The sequence below is a fragment of the Odocoileus virginianus genome, chromosome 16 (assembly GCF_023699985.2).
Source record: "Odocoileus virginianus isolate 20LAN1187 ecotype Illinois chromosome 16, Ovbor_1.2, whole genome shotgun sequence".
Classification (NCBI taxonomy): Eukaryota; Metazoa; Chordata; class Mammalia; order Artiodactyla; family Cervidae; genus Odocoileus; species Odocoileus virginianus.
The window spans coordinates 8603521-8623810 of NC_069689.1; the positions used below are offsets into that span (position 1 = coordinate 8603521).

Sequence of the window (20290 nt, forward strand, 5' to 3'; positions counted from 1 at the left end):
AAAACCAACCAAAATAGATCTAAATGCAAATGTGACCAGATTTTAATAAAAAGACAATACAAAATCTTTAGGAAAAAATTTACAGAAGTACATGCAATTTGATTCAGGATCAAGAACACCGTACGTGATCCATTTGAGGTGGGCGATCAACAGAAGCGCACGCTGAAACCTGCTAACTGTGAGTCACCCACACGGAGCTCATCACTGGCTCTGAGTGAGGAAGTCCTACCTGTGCCGTCCAGCCAAAGGGCAGCTCTTAAATCTTCCCTGTTGAGTTTAACAGTGAAATGAGTTGGGTAAAAAAAAAAATGTATTAGGGAAAGTAAAATTTGAAAAGGATGAAGAACCAGTATACAAACCGCAGGATGATCTTTGCCCAGAGTTTTCTCACGGATGGCCAAGGCATCGTTCAGTAGGTTAGCTGCATCTTTATATTTATTCTGGTCTCTAAATTAAAAAGCACACAATTATATGTTTAGACGCAGCTCACTACATCTTTTTGAAATGCAATTCTGGAACTAAGGAAATAAAAGTTAAGTTTCAGTTATGAGAAAAAATTAAAAGTTAGCTATTAAAACTATTAAAAACACTCCTAATGTAGGAGAGAAAAGACTCCCTCAACAAGCACACTGGCAAGGAGAGCTGGGAATCGGGCCTGCTAAGCTAGACTGCTGGGACAATACCGCACCGTGTGCTGAGGGGTCTGCACGTGCCCACTGCCCCGCACAGGTAAGTGTGGCCGTGCAGACCGTGCAGACAAATGGATCCGGCTGCCAGCCGCATGGCCTGGCGTGTCGCATGGCCTCCTCAACCAGCCTACTGCAAGGAAGGACAGGACTCGCAGAGCTGCCCTAAGAAGCCAGTGATTCGCCAAAGCAGCAGCTCAGGATGATGCGCATGCACAGACACGGCTGTGCCCGCGGACACAGGGCGGGGTGGAGGCGCCTGCTGACAGCAGCAGCTCGGGCCCAGCCCGGCCCCCGGGGCTTAAGTGTGACCCACCGACCGGTCACGCGCCGTGTGAGAGAGACTGCGCACACACGCCGCCCCAGCGCCAGGACAGCCGCCCAGCGAGGCTCTGCCCGCGCCGCCCTGCGGAGGGGTGGGTGGAGGCTTCGGGGTCCTCGCAGGGCGCTGACTCCTCTGAGTAAAGTTTTTCTTTTATATTCAACTTACATTATCATCTTATACTGTGCTATATTATTAACATCTTATATTAAACTGACTCAAACTTTCTATGAAAGGCAGCAGGTATGAAACAGTGTTTCAAAAACTAGCAGACCCAGTTAAATATAACAGCACAGCCATCTCCCAGTTGTGAGAGTGAAATGGGATGAAGAAGGTATACTGAGAGCTGCTCTAAGACTGTGACCTGTCGTAAAATGTCAGGGACTATCAATCAGCCAAGAGGGCGGTCATACCAAGAGCAAGAGCCCCAAGCCACAGCTGGAACCAGTTAGAAACCTGGCCCTTCCCCACATCCGCTGAATCAGAAACTCTTGGGGTGGGGTGGGGCTCAGCACGCATTCCACAAGCCCATCCAAAAATTCAAACTCAAATGAAAACCAATGCACACCTTGCCAGCATTAAAATAAATCCCAATACAGAAGTGGGCAAGATCATAGAACTTTCACAGAAGGCCCAAATGACTAAAAACATGAATCGCAGAACACAGATTAACACACAAAGCTGTCTGTCTCTGTAATAAAGAGCAGGAGATGACCAGCCCCGCCCTAGGCTGGCGCCACCTTCCTGAGCACCTGGGCAATCTGTATCAAGAAGCGTGTAAGGTATAGACTCGTACCGCTCAGGAACTGACACTGAAAAAAATTCAAAATCTTTTGTGCAAAACTTGAGCAAAAGATGTTCATCAGTATAATATTAATACCCCTCCCCCAAAAAGCTTAAAATTAGATGTCTCTTAATAGAAGAAAGCTGAAATAGTGAGTTACGGTTCAGCTTTAGGACTCAGTATTGAATACAATATGAACAGAGACACAGCTGCTGTTTCCAAACATTTTGCTGACATGAGTAAACTCTCACAGTACCAAGAAAAAAAGAGGAGAGGCCATCGAATTCCTAGCACATCTATGTGACCATGCATTCTGCGTACAACGAATCCCAGTCACGTTCTACATGCGTTTTTCACCTAACTCATTCACAATAAAAATACCTAGGATGAGCCAGAAACACTCTCTCTCTCAATGGTTCACTGCTGTCTCTTCACAGACCCTCTGGCTCCTGTCTGCGCCCCGCTCAGGTGCCCAGCTCCAGCCCCAGCACACCCTGCAGCCCGGCCCCCGGCCCGCTCTGAGCTCCACTCCCCCACAACTCTCCTCTGAGACCCGGCCGCTGGGCACAGCCATGTTTCAGCACATGCCCTGCAGCTCCATCACCTCCTCCCACCACACTGCCACTGCTCTGCCCCGTGGGAAGCAGGAGTAAGGCCCCAACACATCCTGCAAGGTCCCAGAAACCACTCGCACCCCTCCAACTAGGCCTCCCCTAATCCTGTCAACTAGAAGGCATCTCTCCATTCCATCAACACTTCTGTGTGATTTTATTATTTATTGGACATGCTGCAAGGCTTGCGAGATTTTAGTTTCCCAACCAAGGATTGAACTTGGGCCCTGGCATTGAAAGCACTGAGAACTAAACACTGGACTGCCGTGGAATCCCGACATCCGTGTTATTTTATTAACGACAGTCTCCTCGCTTCTATAACTACACATGAACATAACCAGCCTATTCTCTAAACAAGGTTCTAAGTTCCTTTAGATACATTTAGGTGATGCTATCTATTTCACACTGCCACATAACGTCCCATTTAACAACCCCTGCAACCCTTCTGAGGCTCAGAAAACCTAAGGGCTCCGGACAACACCTTCAGTCTAGTGGCCACTTAGCAGAGATACAAACTGACTTCTCCTGACTTCCAATTCAGTATCCTGGTTTCTCCTTGAGAACAGGTGTTATGTGTTCATCTGCACAGCCTCACAGGAACCAGCCCAAAATTTTACATACATTTGGGTCTCAAAAATGTCTGCTGAGCTGTAAACAATCAAGCTAGTGAAGAAACAAGATGCAGCTCCCTGAAACCCACCATGCCAGAGCGGCCGCGGCAAACCAGTCCTGTCCTGGGAGTGACGGCCCCTGCTTAGGTCCCCACTCATCCAGCCTGCTCCATTTCAGCTCAGCTCAGCAAAGGGCTCTGGTGGACCGCTGCCCCAGGCCACAGGCAAACTACTCAACTCCATTCAGTAAGTTCATCAAGAGTTTCTGAGTTAGGAAACATGCTCAAGGATGTAACTCAAGGCAGAGACGGGACAACCTGGTCCTCAACCTCAAGCAATCAGGATTCCAGAAGAGATGACAAAATTCAAACAAGCATGCCAAGCACAGAGCAGGAGCTATGAGAGAGGCAGGGAGACAGCAGGAGGAGCGGGGGGCTATTCTGGGCACAGGGAGCCTGGTACACCAAGTAGTGCCAACAGTCTAGTACAGCCTGAGGGAAGGCGGCCGGCCTGGGCGTTCCAGGCAGCGTCCACTCTACAGGGTGATGCTCCTGCCAGAGGGCGGCTCCGTGTTCTGAACTGAACCCCTGGCTGTTCTGAAGACAAATGGATGGTAAGGCTGGAGGAGCAGCTCACTGCAGTTTATAAAAACACATTCTTGGGGCAAGTTCATTAAAAACGTCATCGAGGTGAAGAGAAGAGAACGAGAGCACTCGCCTGTACACCAAGGCCAGGATGTTCAGCATGGTGGCCACGTCGGGGTGGTCGTGGCCCGAGGTCTTCTCCAGGTCCTCCAGGGCCTGCTTGCAGAGGGGCACGGCCACCTCGTAGCGGCCCTGCGAGGCGTACTGGATGACCAGGTTGTGCAGGGTGCGCAGCCGCGCGGGGATCTCGTAGCCGCCCTGCTGCGCGGCCGCCGCCGCACTACTGTGCTGCTGCTGGACTGCAGGGAGAGGCCAGTTCAGACTCGGGAGGCCGGCGGGGCACCGCAACCACGCGTCCTCCCCCAGCCTGGCGTGGCGGGCGAGGGGGTGCCGCCCACCCCACCGCACAGCCAGGCTGCCGCGGCCCCAGGAGGACCCCCCTCCTCTGCGCGCTGAGAACCCAGACCGCGGGGGAACTGGTGGTGCACACCCTTTAGAGGGGCCCGCTGAACACGGGACTCTATCTCAGAGAAGGCGACCTGCGAGGCAGTCTGTGTGTATGTTCACGCTCTCGCGAGGTGGGCTGCAAGCACGCCAGCACCCACCAATAACAGCAACTACCCCCAAGAGGAGAGGCCACCTCCCACCCACCGGCCGCCGCTCACACGCCACCCCCAACTCACTTCCTTGACCCGGTTCATCGTCATCATTTGGGAAGAGGTCATCCAAAGGTTCCTTGGTGGAATCAGCATCTTTGTCCTCCTATGAAACCAACCCAGGACAGTATTAGTTTCACAAATATTATAAAAGCTGCACTGGATATCTGACATAAATTTCATTTTAATTAAAAATAGAAAAGACAGTTCCCTTTCCAGATCAAATCTAGGATTAGCCACAATTTGCTTTATCCATCGGTTTAGGAAGGAGCAGTGAGTGGAACGCCTGCTGGTCTGAACTCAAAGTACCTGTGCAGGCTGGAGCCACAAACAGCCACGAAAGCGCCTCTGAGCCTGAGCCGCCACCCGGGCCCCAGGAAGCGCAAGGAGCAGGGAACGCTTTCTCACCGTGCTTGGAAGGAAGTAATTAACTGGCCAATCTCCGAGGACTGTGGGACTGGCGGGGTGGACATCCCCTCCCCACCCAGCACCACACGGGACCCCCAAGAGCAGTGCGACAGCCTGTGGCTGTGTCCCCCCGAGATGAGCCCACAAGTAGAGACAGTGATCAGACGACGGGGTGGACAGACAGCAGCTCAACCCGGTGAGAACTCGGCGTCATCCTGACACAGACGGACACCAGGCTCCGCTGGAGAGGACACCGAGAGGCACACACCACTTTTCCAACACGCCCGTTTAGGATGCAAGATCCCAGTACACTCATGAGGAAACACGAGACAAATCCAAACGGAGGGACAACTCGTGACATAACTGGCCTGTACTGTTCAAGAATACCAATGTCGTGGAAGACAAAGACAGACTTTCTTCTCCCTGTGAAAGGACCTGTCCCAGATGAAAGATGACTGAAGGGGCATGACCACCATGTGCAGTGTGGTCCTGAGCGGGATCCTGGATGAGTGGGAAGCGCCACCAAGGACTCTGCAGAGATCAGGAGCGGACGTGGACTCTGGGCTGCAGGAGAGGGGACACGGCACCCCGCTCAGCCTCCCGAGGCTCCGGGCCCCACAGAAGACCCCTCGGGCTGGCGAGGCACCGGCAGCGCGAAGAGGGGCAGGACCGGGCAGGAGCACCCCGAGCGGGGAGGCGGGCGCTCACTGCGTCTCTGCTCAAGTCAGACACGTTTCCAAAACACTGTGTTTAAACGGCTCTGATCTGAGAGAGCAGCTTTCCGCTACTCAGTGTTACCTCGTTTTCCAGGTGAATCAACTATTCTTATTCCCACAGCAGCCTACAGGAGTGTCTTTTAAATCAAAACATCAGGTCATCTAAAATGTTCAGTAACAGCACTGCTTGGATTGAGTGTAAAAGGTTCTGAATTATGTGATCAGACATGTGCAGTAAGTTTGATAGTAGTTTTCTTTGCTTCTTTAAGTATTGATTCTGCTTGGGAATAGTCAAGTTCTTGGGAGAAGTTTTGGATTTCAGTTTTCACAAACAGATGTTAAGTGGAGGAGCACATTCTGGTTTCATACACCATTTGGGGGCATCAAGTGTTGTGTGTGATTATTGTGTTGTGTCTGCCGCTGGCTTGTTGTAAAGCAATAAAAACCATTTCTTTTCAAAAATAAATAAATAAATAAATAAATAAATCAAAACATCAGCTGCTCCTGATTTAGAGATGCAAGAAAGAAGTACAGCAAGTCTAATGAAACAGGGCACTTTGGACTAACCGGGCCCCAAATCATGCCAAAGCCACAACCCCAGGCGACGGCATCTGGAGACGGGGCTCTGGAAGGGAACCGGTTAGGAACATCACAAGGCTGAGGCCCTGAGACACCAGAGCGAGCTCCCCCCGCACCGCGCCCCCACCCCACGGTGTGAGAGGGCAGCTGTCTGAAAGCAGGGACGAGTCCTCCCCAGAAACCAGGCCTGCTGGCACCCTCATCTCTGACTCCCCACTTCCAGACCTACGACAAAACTCATGGCCTCTGGTTTAAGCCACCTAGTCCACGGTATTTTGCATGGCAGCCCAAGCTAAGACAGAGTAAGTGCAGGTCTGCTGGTGCAATGCACAAACTATTCTAACAGACGGGATGCGGCTCAGACGGGAGACATAAACGCGGATCTCAACAGCATACAGATTGCGTAGTGATCACACCTAGAACTATAGAGACAGTAAACAACCCTTAGCCCCACACAGAGTGTGAAACCCTGGACTGGACCCTGGAGAGGAGAAGGGGCACTACAGAAGGACTGGGGCTCTGGTTTTGTTCACAGCGATGCGGCAGCGGTGCTTTCCCACTGCTAACACACGCGCTGCTGCAGACTGAAAGTCTGCCCCCGACAGCCCCCTCAAATCCACATGCTGAAGCCCTAAAGCCCAATGTGATGCTATCTGGGGGTAACGTGGGTCAGACGCAGCGCTGAGGGTGGGGCTGCCGTGACGCGTCAGTGCCGTGACAGCACCAGGAGCAGACACCAGGTCCGAGAGGCCGTGTGACGGCACACACCAGTAGGAAGGCCCTCACTAAGACTGCAACAAAGCTGTCACCCTGCTCAGGCTCAGATTTCCAGCTTCCAGAAGCAGGAGAAGCAAGTGTCTGCTGTCTGAGCCATGCAGCCTGCCGTTCTCTGGAGACAGACATGGCCTGGATTAGTTCAGACACATGCTGTGGAGACACAAGATGCAGCACTAGGGAGACTGAAAGTAAAAGAAAGTCCCTCGGTCGTGTCCGACTCTGTGGCCCCATGGACTGTAGCCCAGCAGGCTCCTCCGTCCATGGGATTCTCCAGGCAAGAACACTGGAGCGGGTTGCCATGTCTTTCTCCAGGGGACCTTCCCGACCCAGGGAAACTGAGTAAAGGTTATTTGGGGATTCTCTTCACAGTACCATTTCAACTTTTCTGTGAATCTAAAAATTCCAAAATGAAAAAGGTTACTTTTCTAAAAAGTTAAGTGAATCAGAAACAACAGTAATAGAGACTAGGATGAAGATCCAGAGAGCACCAAAAGAAGGAGAAAAGGACCAAGACCCCAGGGAGCCCCAACATTCCAGGAAGCCCAAGAGAAGCCAAGGCAGACACGAGCGAGGGAGCGGAAGAACCAGGAGATGCGCCGGGGCGGGGGCGGTCTCAAAGACGAAGCCAGTGGAGAGGACACGGCAGCCCACTCCAGTGCTCTTGCCTGGAGAACCCCAGGGACGGGGGAGCCTGCTGGGCTACAGGACACGGGGTCGCACAGAGGTGGGTATGACTGAGCGACTTCACTCTCACTTTCAACCCTCAGCTGAGAAGACTTTCAGCTCTTGTGTTCGCTATTGATTGTTTTCTTGAGTTCTCAAAGACCTGTGACCATATTTTAAGTTGCCTGTTTTCTAATTGCATCACTTTACACACTGTTGTCTAATAACATGTGGTATTTAGAATGCCTTCTTAATTATTTTGAGCAGCCATTGCCTGTATTTTCTTAGCACCTCCTTGGTTTTCTTACGTGGACTCATCTGACAGGGAAATGCAGTTTTTTTGTTTGCCCTCTCTGCATACTGGACCGTCTGCGTCAGTATTCTAACTAATCCCTGATGGTCTCTGAGCTACTGTTCTACCAGACTCAGTAGTTATGTGCTTCAAGAATTTTTCGGTAGAATTGGTCCTATTAGGAGACTCTTGGTGTCACCTTTGTTATCTTAAAAGCTGGTCCCTTCGCTGAGGCTCTTAATTTTTTGAAAACTTGATTCTATTTCAGCTGAAAATTGGCAAGGCTATTTAAAAAATTGATGGAAGCCATTTAAGAAATTGAAAAGTAATCGAAAACAACATTGGGTAGTTGTGACTTTCAGTTCTGTATCAGTTGAATTTTTGTGCTCTTTTCCCTGTGTACGTGGTGGTTCTATTTTTCTCCAATAAAACTTTTTATTAAAAAAAAAAAAAAAAAGACAAAGCCAAGATCCACCACAAACCACAGAGGCATCCCGAGCCCCAACAACAGCAGACTGGACGGGCACCGCTGATGGTGCATCCAGCAGCGGGCTGGGCAGGGAGCTGACAGGAAGCACCAAGGGCACCCCGCAGATCTCAAGCTGGGACAGACCTCACGCATTTATTTTGTGTTTACCAAACACTTTTACATTTTCTGACAATTGTTAAAAAAAAAACACATATGAGAAAAGTACTCCAAAGAGAATGTATATGACTCACCCAGGGACTCCGCCCAGCACCGCTAATCTCTGGCCACGTTAAAGGCAGGCTGGGGGGGGGGGGGGGGGGGGCAAGGAAAGCATGGCTGGCCCCCGAGACCCCTGCCGGGGACGGCGCACCGCGAGCCCTGACTCCCGCGGAGCCACCCACAGAGCCCCCACGGAGCCCCCGCGGGGACGGCGCACCGCGAGCCCTGACTCCCGCGGAGCTCCCGCGGGGACGGCGCACCGCGAGCCCCGACTCCCGCGGAGCCACCCACGGAGCCCCCACGGAGCCCCCGCGGGGACGGCGCCCCGCGAGCCCCGACTCCCGCGGAGCCATCCACGGAGCCCCCACGGAGCCCCCGCGGGGACGGCGCCCCGCGAGCCCCGACTCCCGCGGAGCCATCCACGGAGCCCCCACGGAGCCCCCGCGGGGACGGCGCACCGCGAGCCCTGACTCCCGCGGAGCCCCCGCGGGGACGGCGCACCGCGAGCCCCGACTCCCGCGGAGCCACCCACGGAGCCCCCACGGGGACGGCGCACCGCGAGCCCTGACTCCCGCGGAGCCACCCACGGAGCCCCCGCGGGGACGGCGCACCGCGAGCCCCGACTCCCGCGGAGCCACTCACCGAAGGCGAGACGTCGTCATCGTACTTTCTCAGCTGGTTCATGAACTCCAGGTGCTTCTTCTCCTCCTCCAGCTGGGCCACGGACTGCTCGCTCCGCTGCAGCTTCTGCTGGGTGTTGGCCAGCTCGTCCCGCAGCCACTGGTTCTCCTGGCACAGACGCCGCACCTGCGCACGCAGCTTCTGCTTCTCCGACTCCACGGCGTTCAGGTGGTTCGACAGCGCCATCATGACCTGGACCAACAGAGACGCCGATGGCGCTGCAGCGCTCAGCCTACCAAACGCCACCTTCCGCCTCCACAAGCGCCCTGGGGCGGCAGCACCAGCTGACCCTCACAGACGCACGCTCCAGAGTCCATACAAGCGCAGTTTGCTCTTTCCGATTTCCACCCTTCAGTCACCAGCTACATGCAGGGCATGATCAAGAATATTACCCACTCATCTCTCTCTCTCTCTCTGCCTCTGCCTCTCTGCCCACCCCACTCCCCAGCCTGGTGAAAATACAGCAAGGAGGCATCCATCAGCAAACCAGCTGGCTCCCGCCAGAACCCAACCGTGCTGATACCCTGACCTAGAACTTCCAGCCTCCAGAACTGTGGAAAATAAACGTCCACTGCTGAAGCCCTGACCTGACGGCATTCTATTCTAGCAGCAGGATCTGACTGAGACAACAGCTAAATTAAACGCCTCTGCCTTCCCTCTTGGGAAAAAAAAAAGAATATTGACTTGCTCAGAACATCTATTAAAAAAAATTACAATTTTTTTCTATCTGAAAGCACCTCTAAAGGACTAGTGGTGGACAGGCAGCGACTGTTCTGACGAAGCTGTGTTCGTTTATTTTTTACCTAGGTGGTGCCAAGAGAATTTCTCAGAGACTCTTTGCCATGAGCAAACGCAGGCACACACACAGATGCATGTGCAGAGTGGGCTGCAGACGGGGCAAGTCGCCCTCGCCACTGCAGGGGAGGAGGGAGGCTCCGTGGCCAACAGCGAGAGCCAGGACGCCCTGACGCACTCGCAGGCGGAGGTCCCCGCCGGGCTCTGCCGGGGATACACTGATGGGCCTCAGGGAAGGGCCAGCCTGCGGCAGAGACATGTTCCTGGGAGGACAAGGGCTGTGGAGGAAGGCTGGCTTCGGTCGGTCTGTCCTCTCGGCAATCCGTGCACCTGCCCTGCCTTCTTATTATCCTCCCAGGTCTAAAACCTGAATGTCTAGGATAAGGGGCTCTTCCCTCCTCCTCCTTTTAACTCCAATATCTGCCAGCCTGACAAAGGAGGCTCACACTCACAGACAGTGAGCTGCTGGCCAACATTCATTCACCCTGCTTCCTCAGGCTTAAGAACCTGGAACTTTAAGGGGCAAGGCACCATTCTTCAGTGTCCCTCACAACTAGATGTGCCCGTGGAACCAATGAAATGCAAGCAGAGTGCCGGGCACAGTTCAAGGAAGTAGAGGGAGGCACGACCTCCCTGCGCCCTTCACAGTCCCAGGACGGGCTCACGTGGCAGCAGCTGGACCCTGTCTTGGTCCATGAGACAGGCGGGCTGGGGTGCAGGGCAGCAGGGGCAGGGACCCAACAGCCTGAGAACCTGGGCTGGACGGGGTTTGGTCTGTACAGATGCGACAGGGCAGGTGCTGGCGAGGTGTCTGGCTTTCTGGGGAGAGGCAGGAAACCGGAGGCCAGTTGCAGGCTGGAAAGTGAGTGCAGCGTGTCTGCATGCCCCCCCCACCCCCCGTGTCAGTGAGGGGCGTCTCCTCCCTCTCCTGAAAAGGGCAGTGGAGCTGTCTGGGACGGCCCACCGGCAGTGACGCAGTCTACCTCCGACACGTGAGCGGACGCTTTTGCTTTTGTGCAGCTGAATCAAACCCCAACTGACACCAAGGCTTACCTCTGTTTTCACTCTACTTTTTAAAACTGAGGCATGCCCCAATCACTCATCGTTTGCACAGCATACATAACCCGCATATAAGATGACTCCGGTTATTCTGTATCTGCCCTCTAGTTTAAACCTCATATTCCAAACAGTCTCCGTTTTCCCAGACTGGGAAGTTCACGGTCATGTCATGAGACCGTACCTGAGCCTCACTCAGGCCAAGCTCCAGCATCTCCAGGGACTTTCGGATCATGTTTGATTTCTCCTCCACCAGATTACTTTCATCATCTTTCTTCAAACACTTCAGTGTCTCCAGTAAACTCTGCAAAATGGAATTATGCTCATTCTTCAGAGCTTCCAGCCCCTGGATCACTTGCTTTGTCTTGGAGATGATTTCATCCTGCGTGAGCTTCTCCAGCTTGTCTTCCTTCATGTACACCATTGTGGACATGTTGTCATGCATTCTAGAACGGAAAAAGGAGAGAGTCAGACATCGCATTACAGGCTTGATTTACATTACACCTTTTGCAAAGCACACATATGAAGACTTTTAAATCAACACTTTTACAGGTAAACAATAAGTATATTATGATTTATTCCCTTGAGATACTATAAATGCACTGTTTCTGTTTTTCCTTTGCAGACCAAATTAATTATTTTTCTGGCTTATGTCTGAATTTTTTTACAGAAGAAACGACAGTAAAGCCAAACATTAAAAGCAGCACAACAGGGAGGGGGGATCAGGACGTAACTCCATGGCTGACTCACGTCAGTGTGTGGGATGGGGACACATGTAACTCCATGGCTGACTCACGTCAGTGTATGGGATGGGGACACACGTAACTCCATGGCTGACTCACGTCAGTGTGTGGCAAAAACCACTACAATACTATAAAGTAATTAGCCTCCAACTAATAAAAATAAATGAAAAAATAAATAAATCAATAAAAGCAGCAGAACATCCAAATGACATTTCCAAGACACAAGGTCTCAGTGAACAAATTTCCTCTGAATGTTTACCAGCTTTTTTCTCTTAATGAAAAGAAGAAAGTGAAAGTGAAGTCGCTCAGTCCTGTCTGACTCTTTGTTATACTTAGCCTACCAGGCTCTTCCCTCCATGGGATTCTCCAGGCAAGAGTACTAGAGTGGGTTGCCATTTCCTTCTCCAGGGACGAAATGCAAAAGGGTCAGTAAATTCCATCGCATATTTACCCAATAAAACCTTGAGAAGCAGTCACAGCTAGAAAGAGAGAACCCAGCAAAGGAACGCAGAGCAATCAGAGTGGCAAGAGGACTGCGCTGACTGCAGCCTGGTGACACAGGAGACAGCAGCACGGCCAGTGCTGGGGAGATGCCAGGGGACGCCTCTGGTGGTCCAGTGGGTGAGCATCTGCCTGCCAACCTGGGGGACATGGCATCCACAGGCTGCAGAACAACTGAGCCCGTGAGCCATGAGTGAGCGCTTGCTCTAGAGCCAGGAGCCGCAGCAGAAGCAGCTCACACACTCCAACCAGAGAAAACCCACCGGCAGCAACCACAACCCAGCACAGCCAAAGAGCTAAACAATTAAAAACTACAAGAGCACAGCAAGAGGGAGAAGGAATGTGGAGAAGGGCACAACACACAACAAGGTGTGTGTGTGCGAGTGAGGAGGGTGTGTGTGTGTGTGTACGGTGGGTGGGGGTGTGTGTGCATAGGGTGTGTGTGGGTGTGTGTGTGTGTACGGTGGGTGGGGGTGTGTGTGCATAGGGTGTGTGTGTGTGTGTGTGTGTGTGTACGGTGGGTGGGGGTGTGTGTGCATAGGGTGTGTGTGTGTGTGTGTGTGTGTGTGTGTGTGTACGGTGGGTGGGGGTGTGTGTGTGCATAGGGTGTGGGTGTGTGGGTGTGTGTGTACGGTGGGTGGGGGTGTGTGTGCATAGGGTGTGTGTGGGTGGGTGTGGGTGGGTGGGTGTACGGTGGGTGGGGGTGTGTGTGTGCATAGGGTGTGTGTGTGTCTGTGTGTCTGTGTGTACGGTGGGTGGGGGTGTGTGTGCATAGGGTGTGTGTGGGTGTGTGTGTGTACAGTGGGTGGGGTGTGTGTGTGCATAGGGTGTGTGTGTGTGTGTGTGTGTACGGTGGGTGGGGGTGTGTGTGCATAGGGTGGGTGTGGGTGTGTGTGTGTGTGTATGTACGGTGGGTGGGGATGTGTGTGCATAGGGTGTGTGTGGGTGTGTGTGTGTACAGTGGGTGGGGTGTGTGTGTGCATAGGGTGTGTGTGTGTGTGTGTGTGCATAGGGTGTGTGTGGGTGTGTGTGCATAGGGTGTGTGTGTGTGTGTGTGTGTGTGTGTACGGTGGGTGGGGGTGTGTGTGCATAGGGTGTGTGTGTGTGTGTGTGTGTGTGTGTGTGTGTGTGTGTACGGTGGGTGGGGGTGTGTGTGTGCATAGGGTGTGGGTGTGTGGGTGTGTGTGTACGGTGGGTGGGGGTGTGTGTGTGTACGGTGGGTGGGGGTGTGTGTGTGCATAGGGTGTGGGTGTGTGGGTGTGTGTGTACGGTGGGTGGGGGTGTGTGTGCATAGGGTGTGTGTGGGTGTGTGTGGGTGGGTGGGTGTACGGTGGGTGGGGGTGTGTGTGTGCATAGGGTGTGTGTGTGTCTGTGTGTCTGTGTGTACGGTGGGTGGGGGTGTGTGTGCATAGGGTATGTGTGGGTGTACGGTGGGTGGGGGTGTGTGTGCATAGGGTGTGTGTGGGTGTGGGTGTGGGTGTGTGTACGGTGGGTGGGGTGTGTGTGTGCATAGGGTGTGTGTGAGTGTGGGTGTGTGTGTGGGTGTGTGTGTGTACGGTGGGTGGGGATGTGTGTGCATAGGGTGTGTGTGGGTGTGTGTGTGTACAGTGGGTGGGGTGTGTGTGTGCATAGGGTGTGTGTGTGTGTGTGTGTGTGTGTACGGTGGGTGGGGGTGTGTGTGCATAGGGTGGGTGTGGGTGTGTGTGTGTGTGTGTGTGTGTGTACGGTGGGTGGGGGTGTGTGTGCATAGGGTGGGTGTGGGTGTGTGTGTGTGTGTGTGTGTACGGTGGGTGGGGATGTGTGTGCATAGGGTGTGTGTGGGTGTGGGTGTGTGTGTGTACAGTGGGTGGGGTGTGTGTGTGCATAGGGTGTGTGTGTGTGTGTGTGTACGGTGGGTGGGGGTGTGTGTGCATAGGGTGGGTGTGTGGTGTGTGGTGTGTGCACGGTGGGTGGGGTGTGTGTGCATAGGGTGTGGGTGTGTGTGTGTGTGTGTACGGTGGGTGGGGGTGTGTGTGCATAGGGTATGTGTGGGTGGGTGTGTAGCGGAGAAGGGCACAACATAAAACAAGGTCAGCAAAGCCTGGGCACGAACGCGAGTGAGGAGGGTGTGTGTGTGTGTACGGTGGGTGTGTGTGTGTGTGCATAGGGTGGGTGTGGGTGTGTGGGTGGGTGTGTGGGAGGGTGGGTACAGGTGTGTGTGTGGGGGTGGGTGGGTGGGTGTGGAACGGGGGGGGTGTCGGGGGTGAAAAGGGGGACCAGGGAGATTTACTATTGTCTCTGGCAGCCGCCGCAGGAGACCGGGATGGGGGCGGAGGCAGTGGCCGCAGCCAGCACACCATTCGCTCCACCTGATCTCGGGGCGCTCTGCGCTGAGGAAGGCGCGGGAGACCAGGGGCAGAAGGAGGAGAGAGGCAGGCAGCTGCTGCAGCCACCGCCACCGCGTCCTACCAAGGCAAGAAGAACATTCCGCGCATCACGAGCGACCATCTTCTGACCAAGGGAAGCAGAATCATCAATAATGATCAATCCTTTTATGCTGATATTTACATGTAAGATGGCTTAATAAAGCAAACTGGAGACAATCTGACTGTCCCTGGAGGAGTGAAGACCATCAAGGCCAATGGGAAGATGGTGATCCCTGGAGGTATCGATGTCCACACTCCCTTCCAGATGCCATACAAGGGCATGACCACAGTGGATGACTTCTTCCAAGGGACCAAGGCTGCCTCAGCGGGCGGCACCACCATGATCACTGACCATGTGGTGCCCAAGCCCGAGTCCAGCCTGACGGAGGCTTGTGAGGAGTGGCAGGAGTGGGCCGATGGCAAGAGCTGCTGCGACTACGCCTTACACGCGGACCCACCCACCGGAACGACAGCATCGAGCAGGAGGCGCGGGGCCTCATCAAGGACAAAGGGGTGAACTCCTTCCTGGTTTACCCGGCCTACAGGGATTGGTGTCAAGTGTCCAACACGGAGCTGCAGGAGATCTTCACGTGTCTGGGGGAGCTGGGGGCCATCGCTCAGGTGCACGCTGAGAACGGGGACATCACCGCCCAGGAGCAAACCTGGATGTTGGAAATGGGGATAACTGGCCCAGAAGGCCATGTGCTGAGCAGACCAGAGGACCTGGAAGCTGAGGCTGTGTCCCGAGCCATCACTGTTGCTAGCCAAACCAACTGTCCTCTCTACGTTACGAAGGTCATGAGCAAGAGTGCGGCCGACCTCATCTCGCAAGCCAGGAAAAAAGGAAACGTGGTCTTTGGTGAGCCCATCACTGCCAGCCTGGGCACGGATGGGACCCATTACTGGAGTAAGAACTGGGCCAAGGCAGCTGCCTTTGTGACATCCACCTCTGAGTCCTGACCCGACCACTCCAGACTACATCAACTCCTTGCTGGCCAGTGGAGACCTGCAGCTCTCTGGGAGTGCCCACTGCACCTTCAGCACTGCCCAGAAAGCCATCGGGAAGGACAACTTCACAGCCATTCCCGAGAGCACCAACAGTGTGGAGGAGCGCATGTCTGTCATCTGGGACAAGGCTGTGGCCACGGGAAAAATGGATGAAAACCAGTTTGTGGCCGTGACAAGCACAAATGCTGCCAAGATTTTCAATCTGTATCCTCGCAAGGGAAGAATATCCGTGGGCTCTGACAGCGACCTGGTGATCTGGGATCCAGATGCTGTCAAGATCGTCTCTGCCAAGAACCACCAGTCGGCTGCAGAGTACATCTTGGAGGGCATGGAGCTGCGCGGGGTTCCTCTGGTGGTCATCTGCCAGGGCAAGATCATGCTGGAAGATGGCAATCTGCATGTGACCCAGGGGGCTGGCCGCTTCATGCCCTGCAGCCCCTTCTTGGACGACGTCTACAAGCTCATTAAAGCGCGGAGGAAGACGGCGGACCTGCACGCCGTGCCCAGGGGCATGTACGACGGGCCGGTGTTCGACCTGGCCACCACGCCCAAGGGGGGCACCCTCGCTGGCTCCACCTGGGGCTCTCCCACATGGCCCAACCCGCTGGTGAGGAACCTGCATCAGTCCGGATTTAGCCTGTCAGGCACCAAGTGGATGAGGGGGTCTGCTTGTCCAGCAAGCGCATCGTAGCGCCCCCTAACATAATATCCCTGAGTTAAGCGGCCCCTCCCCCAAAGAGAGGGGCAGAAGCAAGAAGAGATTCTTTTGAAGCCAAAATGGTACACCAATATTTAAGAAGGAAAGCGAATCCAAACAGTTTCGATCTAAAGAATCAATAAGCCTCAAGCCTTATGTTTCTCCAATGTTAACCCTCGCTTGCCTAGCTTTACGAATATTGCTTTGATTTCTGTTGATGCATAGCCTGGATTTGTTTGACGCCCCTCCCCCATTTACATGCATGCAATCAGGCCACTAAGGCAAAGCGTCTGCTATATAGTGTTGAGAGCGTGTGTAGTGCTGCATCTTACGAAAAGGGGACAGACAAGCGGGGACGGCAGGAAAACGAACAAAAGGGACGCCGGTTATTTGGGGTGAGTGGGTGGTGGGAACCCAGAGCAAAGCGGAGGGCTCAGAGGGGCTGGGGTAGGGTGTGGACGGGGGAGGCGGGTGGGTGAACATAGCGGGTCTTGTGTATTGTGTTGAGGAAGTATGTTAACTTCCACGAAATATGGCCGCTCGGGGCAGCCGGTACTCCACCATCGGCCCCTGGGGTCCGCAGACAAGGAAGGCGATCTTTGGGTTCGGGACTCTGTCATGTCTTCTCCTAGTAGATTTTATCCCTTGGAACATTTTACTAAAACACCAGAACCCAACCATTGCTTCCAAAAAATAAAAAAGGTCAGCAAAGCGGTGATGACGGCTGAAAAGAAGCAATGGCTCTTTTTACTATCAGCTCTTAGTTTTACTATCATCTCTGCTTTTAAATCCTGTAATTCATTTAAGGCCATAAACAGTGACCATCAGGAAAGCCTGTTCAGGAGAGTGACAGGGATGGAAGTCGGAATCCACCATGTCAGGGTGATTTCCCGCAGAGCACTTGCGACACCGAATCTTTGTTCTCTCATTGTCTTCTCACGTCCCCGTGGATGTGAGCTCTATTTAAAAGGCAGGAGGACCCCATCCTGTAGCCTGCCAGATGCACATTACCCAGGACAGCTCCCACACCCACAGACCACCTGGTGAATGGATGGACTGACAGACGCTGGGCACAGGGAAGTGGCTTTTTTGCAGGATATAAGTTCCGAACCAGGGACTGAACTGAGGCCACAACAGTGAAAGCACAGAGGCCTCACCACGGGGCACTCCCAGGGAGCAGGGTGGAGGCAGTGAATGCAGACCAGGGTTCCAGGATTCGGGAGTGAGGCTCGAAGACCCCTGGGGAGGAGAAGGAGGAGACGCCCCTCACTGACAATGGGGGGGGGGGGGACACACAGACACGCTGCACTCACTTTCCAGCCCGCGACTGGCCTCAGGCTCCCTGCTTCTCCCCAGAAAGCCAAACACCTTGCCAGCAACTGCTCTGTCTCTCTGTACAGACCAAATCCTGTCGGGTTGTAAGGATGAGCAGTGTCACACCTCTACAGGTTGTAGCGGTGGCTGAAAAGGGGAGTGGGGACAGTCATGTTTACAAAAAAGAGAAAGGGGGACAGAGTGTTTGCATAAAAGCAGGGAGACCACACAAGGCAGAACGAAGTGAAGAGACTGGCCATTCCAACCAGGAGACGCCTCCGTTAAGTAACTTCTGTAACAGTTTTAGCCATACACAGGAATGACGAGTACAAATGTTATGTGGATGCGTGCATGCATGCGCACGCGCGCACACACACCACCAAAAAGAAGTCACTTAAGGCAGATCTTTTTAAAACTCTCAAAAGAAAATTAATCACAGAGTCCAAATGCTCCTGGGCCCACAGCTCTCAGGGTGCAGTGGGCAGCCTGAGGCCTGGCTCTGCCACAAGCCATCCCCACAGCGCGGCAAGGCCCAAACCTCCTGGGCGCTGTGGGCGGCAGCCGCCCCCGCAGGCGCTGGGGCGTGGAGGGGGGTGCAGGCAAGGCACGAAGCACAGCGCCACGCAGGACTCGGCACTGCCCCCCCCCCAGGGGCTGAGGTGTCAGGAACGCCCGACAAATGACCTGGCAGGTCTGCAGACGCAGGCCCATAGCTCAGCGCTTTACTGGACAGTTCCGTGGTAGACGGCCCCAGACTTCAGTTAGGGACTGAGTCCTCCTGCCACGTTGATACCACCTCCCCTTGTAACTTCTATCCACTAAAGACTTACAAACTCTGCCCTCTACAATAAACACAAAATACCTTCACTACCTCATCCACAAGATAACGTTTCAAATACTGTGTTACAAGAACAAGACTCTCCAAATTGTCCATCTCCTCAGGCACACGCCTTTATCCTAACAGCTTCCTTACCTCCCATCGGGATCACCACCACACAGACACAACTCTGCCCACTGCTTCATCACAGGGCAGCACACAGTGGCACCGAGATTTAGTCTGTTCACTCTCTCCCTCATTTGCAAGCTAGCCCATTATAACCAAAGGTGGGGTACATAAAAAATAGCACTAAGGCAACAGTCTATCGAGGTGGAAAGAAGATGCATTCCTACCCTCACTATACACTAAAATAAATTCCATAGTGAATAAAGAATTAAAGGTAAAAAAAACACCACAAGAAACCAGAATAAAATTTAGGCAAATATCTATACACATACAGATGAAGGTAAAGAGCATCCTATGAATAAAATAGCAGAGAACTAGAAGGAAAGACAGATAAGAACTTATGTAAACGAGGTCCCTGGCGGCCAGGTGGTTATGGTTCTTTGCTCTCACTGCCTGGGTTCAGGGCCTGGTCAGGGAACAAATATCCCGCAAAACACACGACGCAGCCAAGAAATATCTCCCACTAAAGTCTGATCTGGAAACCACCTTTCTGAGGAAACACTATTTTGCAGACCATCACAGTGAAGAGCTCAAAGATTTAAGGCAGAGGGTCACAGTGACGTCTAAAAGGTAAAAAATACTGGCGTCCAGATGATCTCAGACACCCGGGTTCGTCAGCCCTCCCTCCAAGCCTGCTGAGGAGTGTGCCCTGAGGAGACCACGCAGGAGGACTCAGCCAGCACAGGCCTGGCCCTGCTCACAGGTACCCGGGGAAGCAGCATCAGAGGCAGCGCATCTGAGTCCAGTCAGACACCCTGCCTTTCGCTCACCCGCCTCGTGAACTCCTGGAGCCGTGATCTCACCGCACGTCAAGTGGCACGGATACACACCTGACCTGGGACGTGGTTAAGGGCTCAGAAATACTCCCCTCCCTTCCCCTCAGCGACACACACAACATCTGGCCTCAGGCTATTCTAATTAACCACGTGAAACTGTTTCAGTTCAATCGCTCAGTCCTTGTCCAACTCTTTGCGACCCCATGGACTGCAGCACCCCAGGCTTCCCTGTCCATCACCAACTCCAGAAGCTTGCTCAAACTCATGTCCATCGAGTTGGTGATGCCATCCAACCATCTCATCCTCTGCCATCCCGTTCTGCTGCCTTCAATCTTTCCCAGCATCAGGGTCTTTTCCAAGGAGTCGGTTCTTCGCATCAGGTGGCCAAAGTATTGGAGTTTCAGCTTCAGCATCAGTTCTTCCGATGAATATTCAAGACTGATTTCCTTTAGGATGGACTCGTTGGATCTCCTTGCAGTCCAAGGGACTCTTAAGTGTCTCCTCCAACACCACAGTTCAAAAGCATCAATTCTTCGGCACTCAGCTTTCTTTACAGGCCAACTCTCACATCCATACATGACCACTGGAAAAGCCATACCTTTGACTAGATGGACCTGTGTTGGCAAAGTAATGTCTCTGCTTTTTAAAATGCTGTCTAGGTTGGTCATAACTTTTCTTCCAGGAGCAATCATCTTTTAACTTTATGGCTGCAGTCACCACCTGCAGTGATTTTGGAGCCCCCAAAAAATAGTCTCTCACTGTGAAATTGTTTACTGTGCTTTTATTTCCAAAAAGAGAACTCTTTAAAGTCCCATTATTCCTCTGGGAAAGCAAAGGAACTAAATACTTAACTGCATGATCTCCAAGGCAGAAC

At 53.3% G+C, this 20290-nt stretch overlaps 1 protein-coding gene and 1 pseudogene across 10 annotated transcripts in view; one reads left to right on the forward strand and one right to left on the reverse strand.

The window, feature by feature from the left end:
• The window catches only part of LOC110149418 (kinesin light chain 1), a 111591-nt gene that overhangs the window by 29981 nt on the left and 61320 nt on the right, over positions 1-20290 (reverse strand). For all 10 annotated transcript variants that reach the window (XM_070477748.1, XM_070477742.1, XM_070477741.1 and 7 more), the window contains 5 exons: positions 11154-11415; positions 9080-9310; positions 4342-4420; positions 3732-3957; positions 360-447 (listed from right to left, as the gene is read on the reverse strand). In XM_070477748.1, coding sequence (XP_070333849.1) covers positions 360-447; positions 3732-3957; positions 4342-4420; positions 9080-9310; positions 11154-11414 — 885 coding nt within the window. In that variant the 5' untranslated portion in view covers position 11415. Of the gene's footprint in view, positions 1-359; positions 448-3731; positions 3958-4341; positions 4421-9079; positions 9311-11153; positions 11416-20290 lie in introns of those variants that run through there.
• LOC110150523 (dihydropyrimidinase-related protein 3 pseudogene) lies at positions 14761-16738 on the forward strand (annotated as a pseudogene).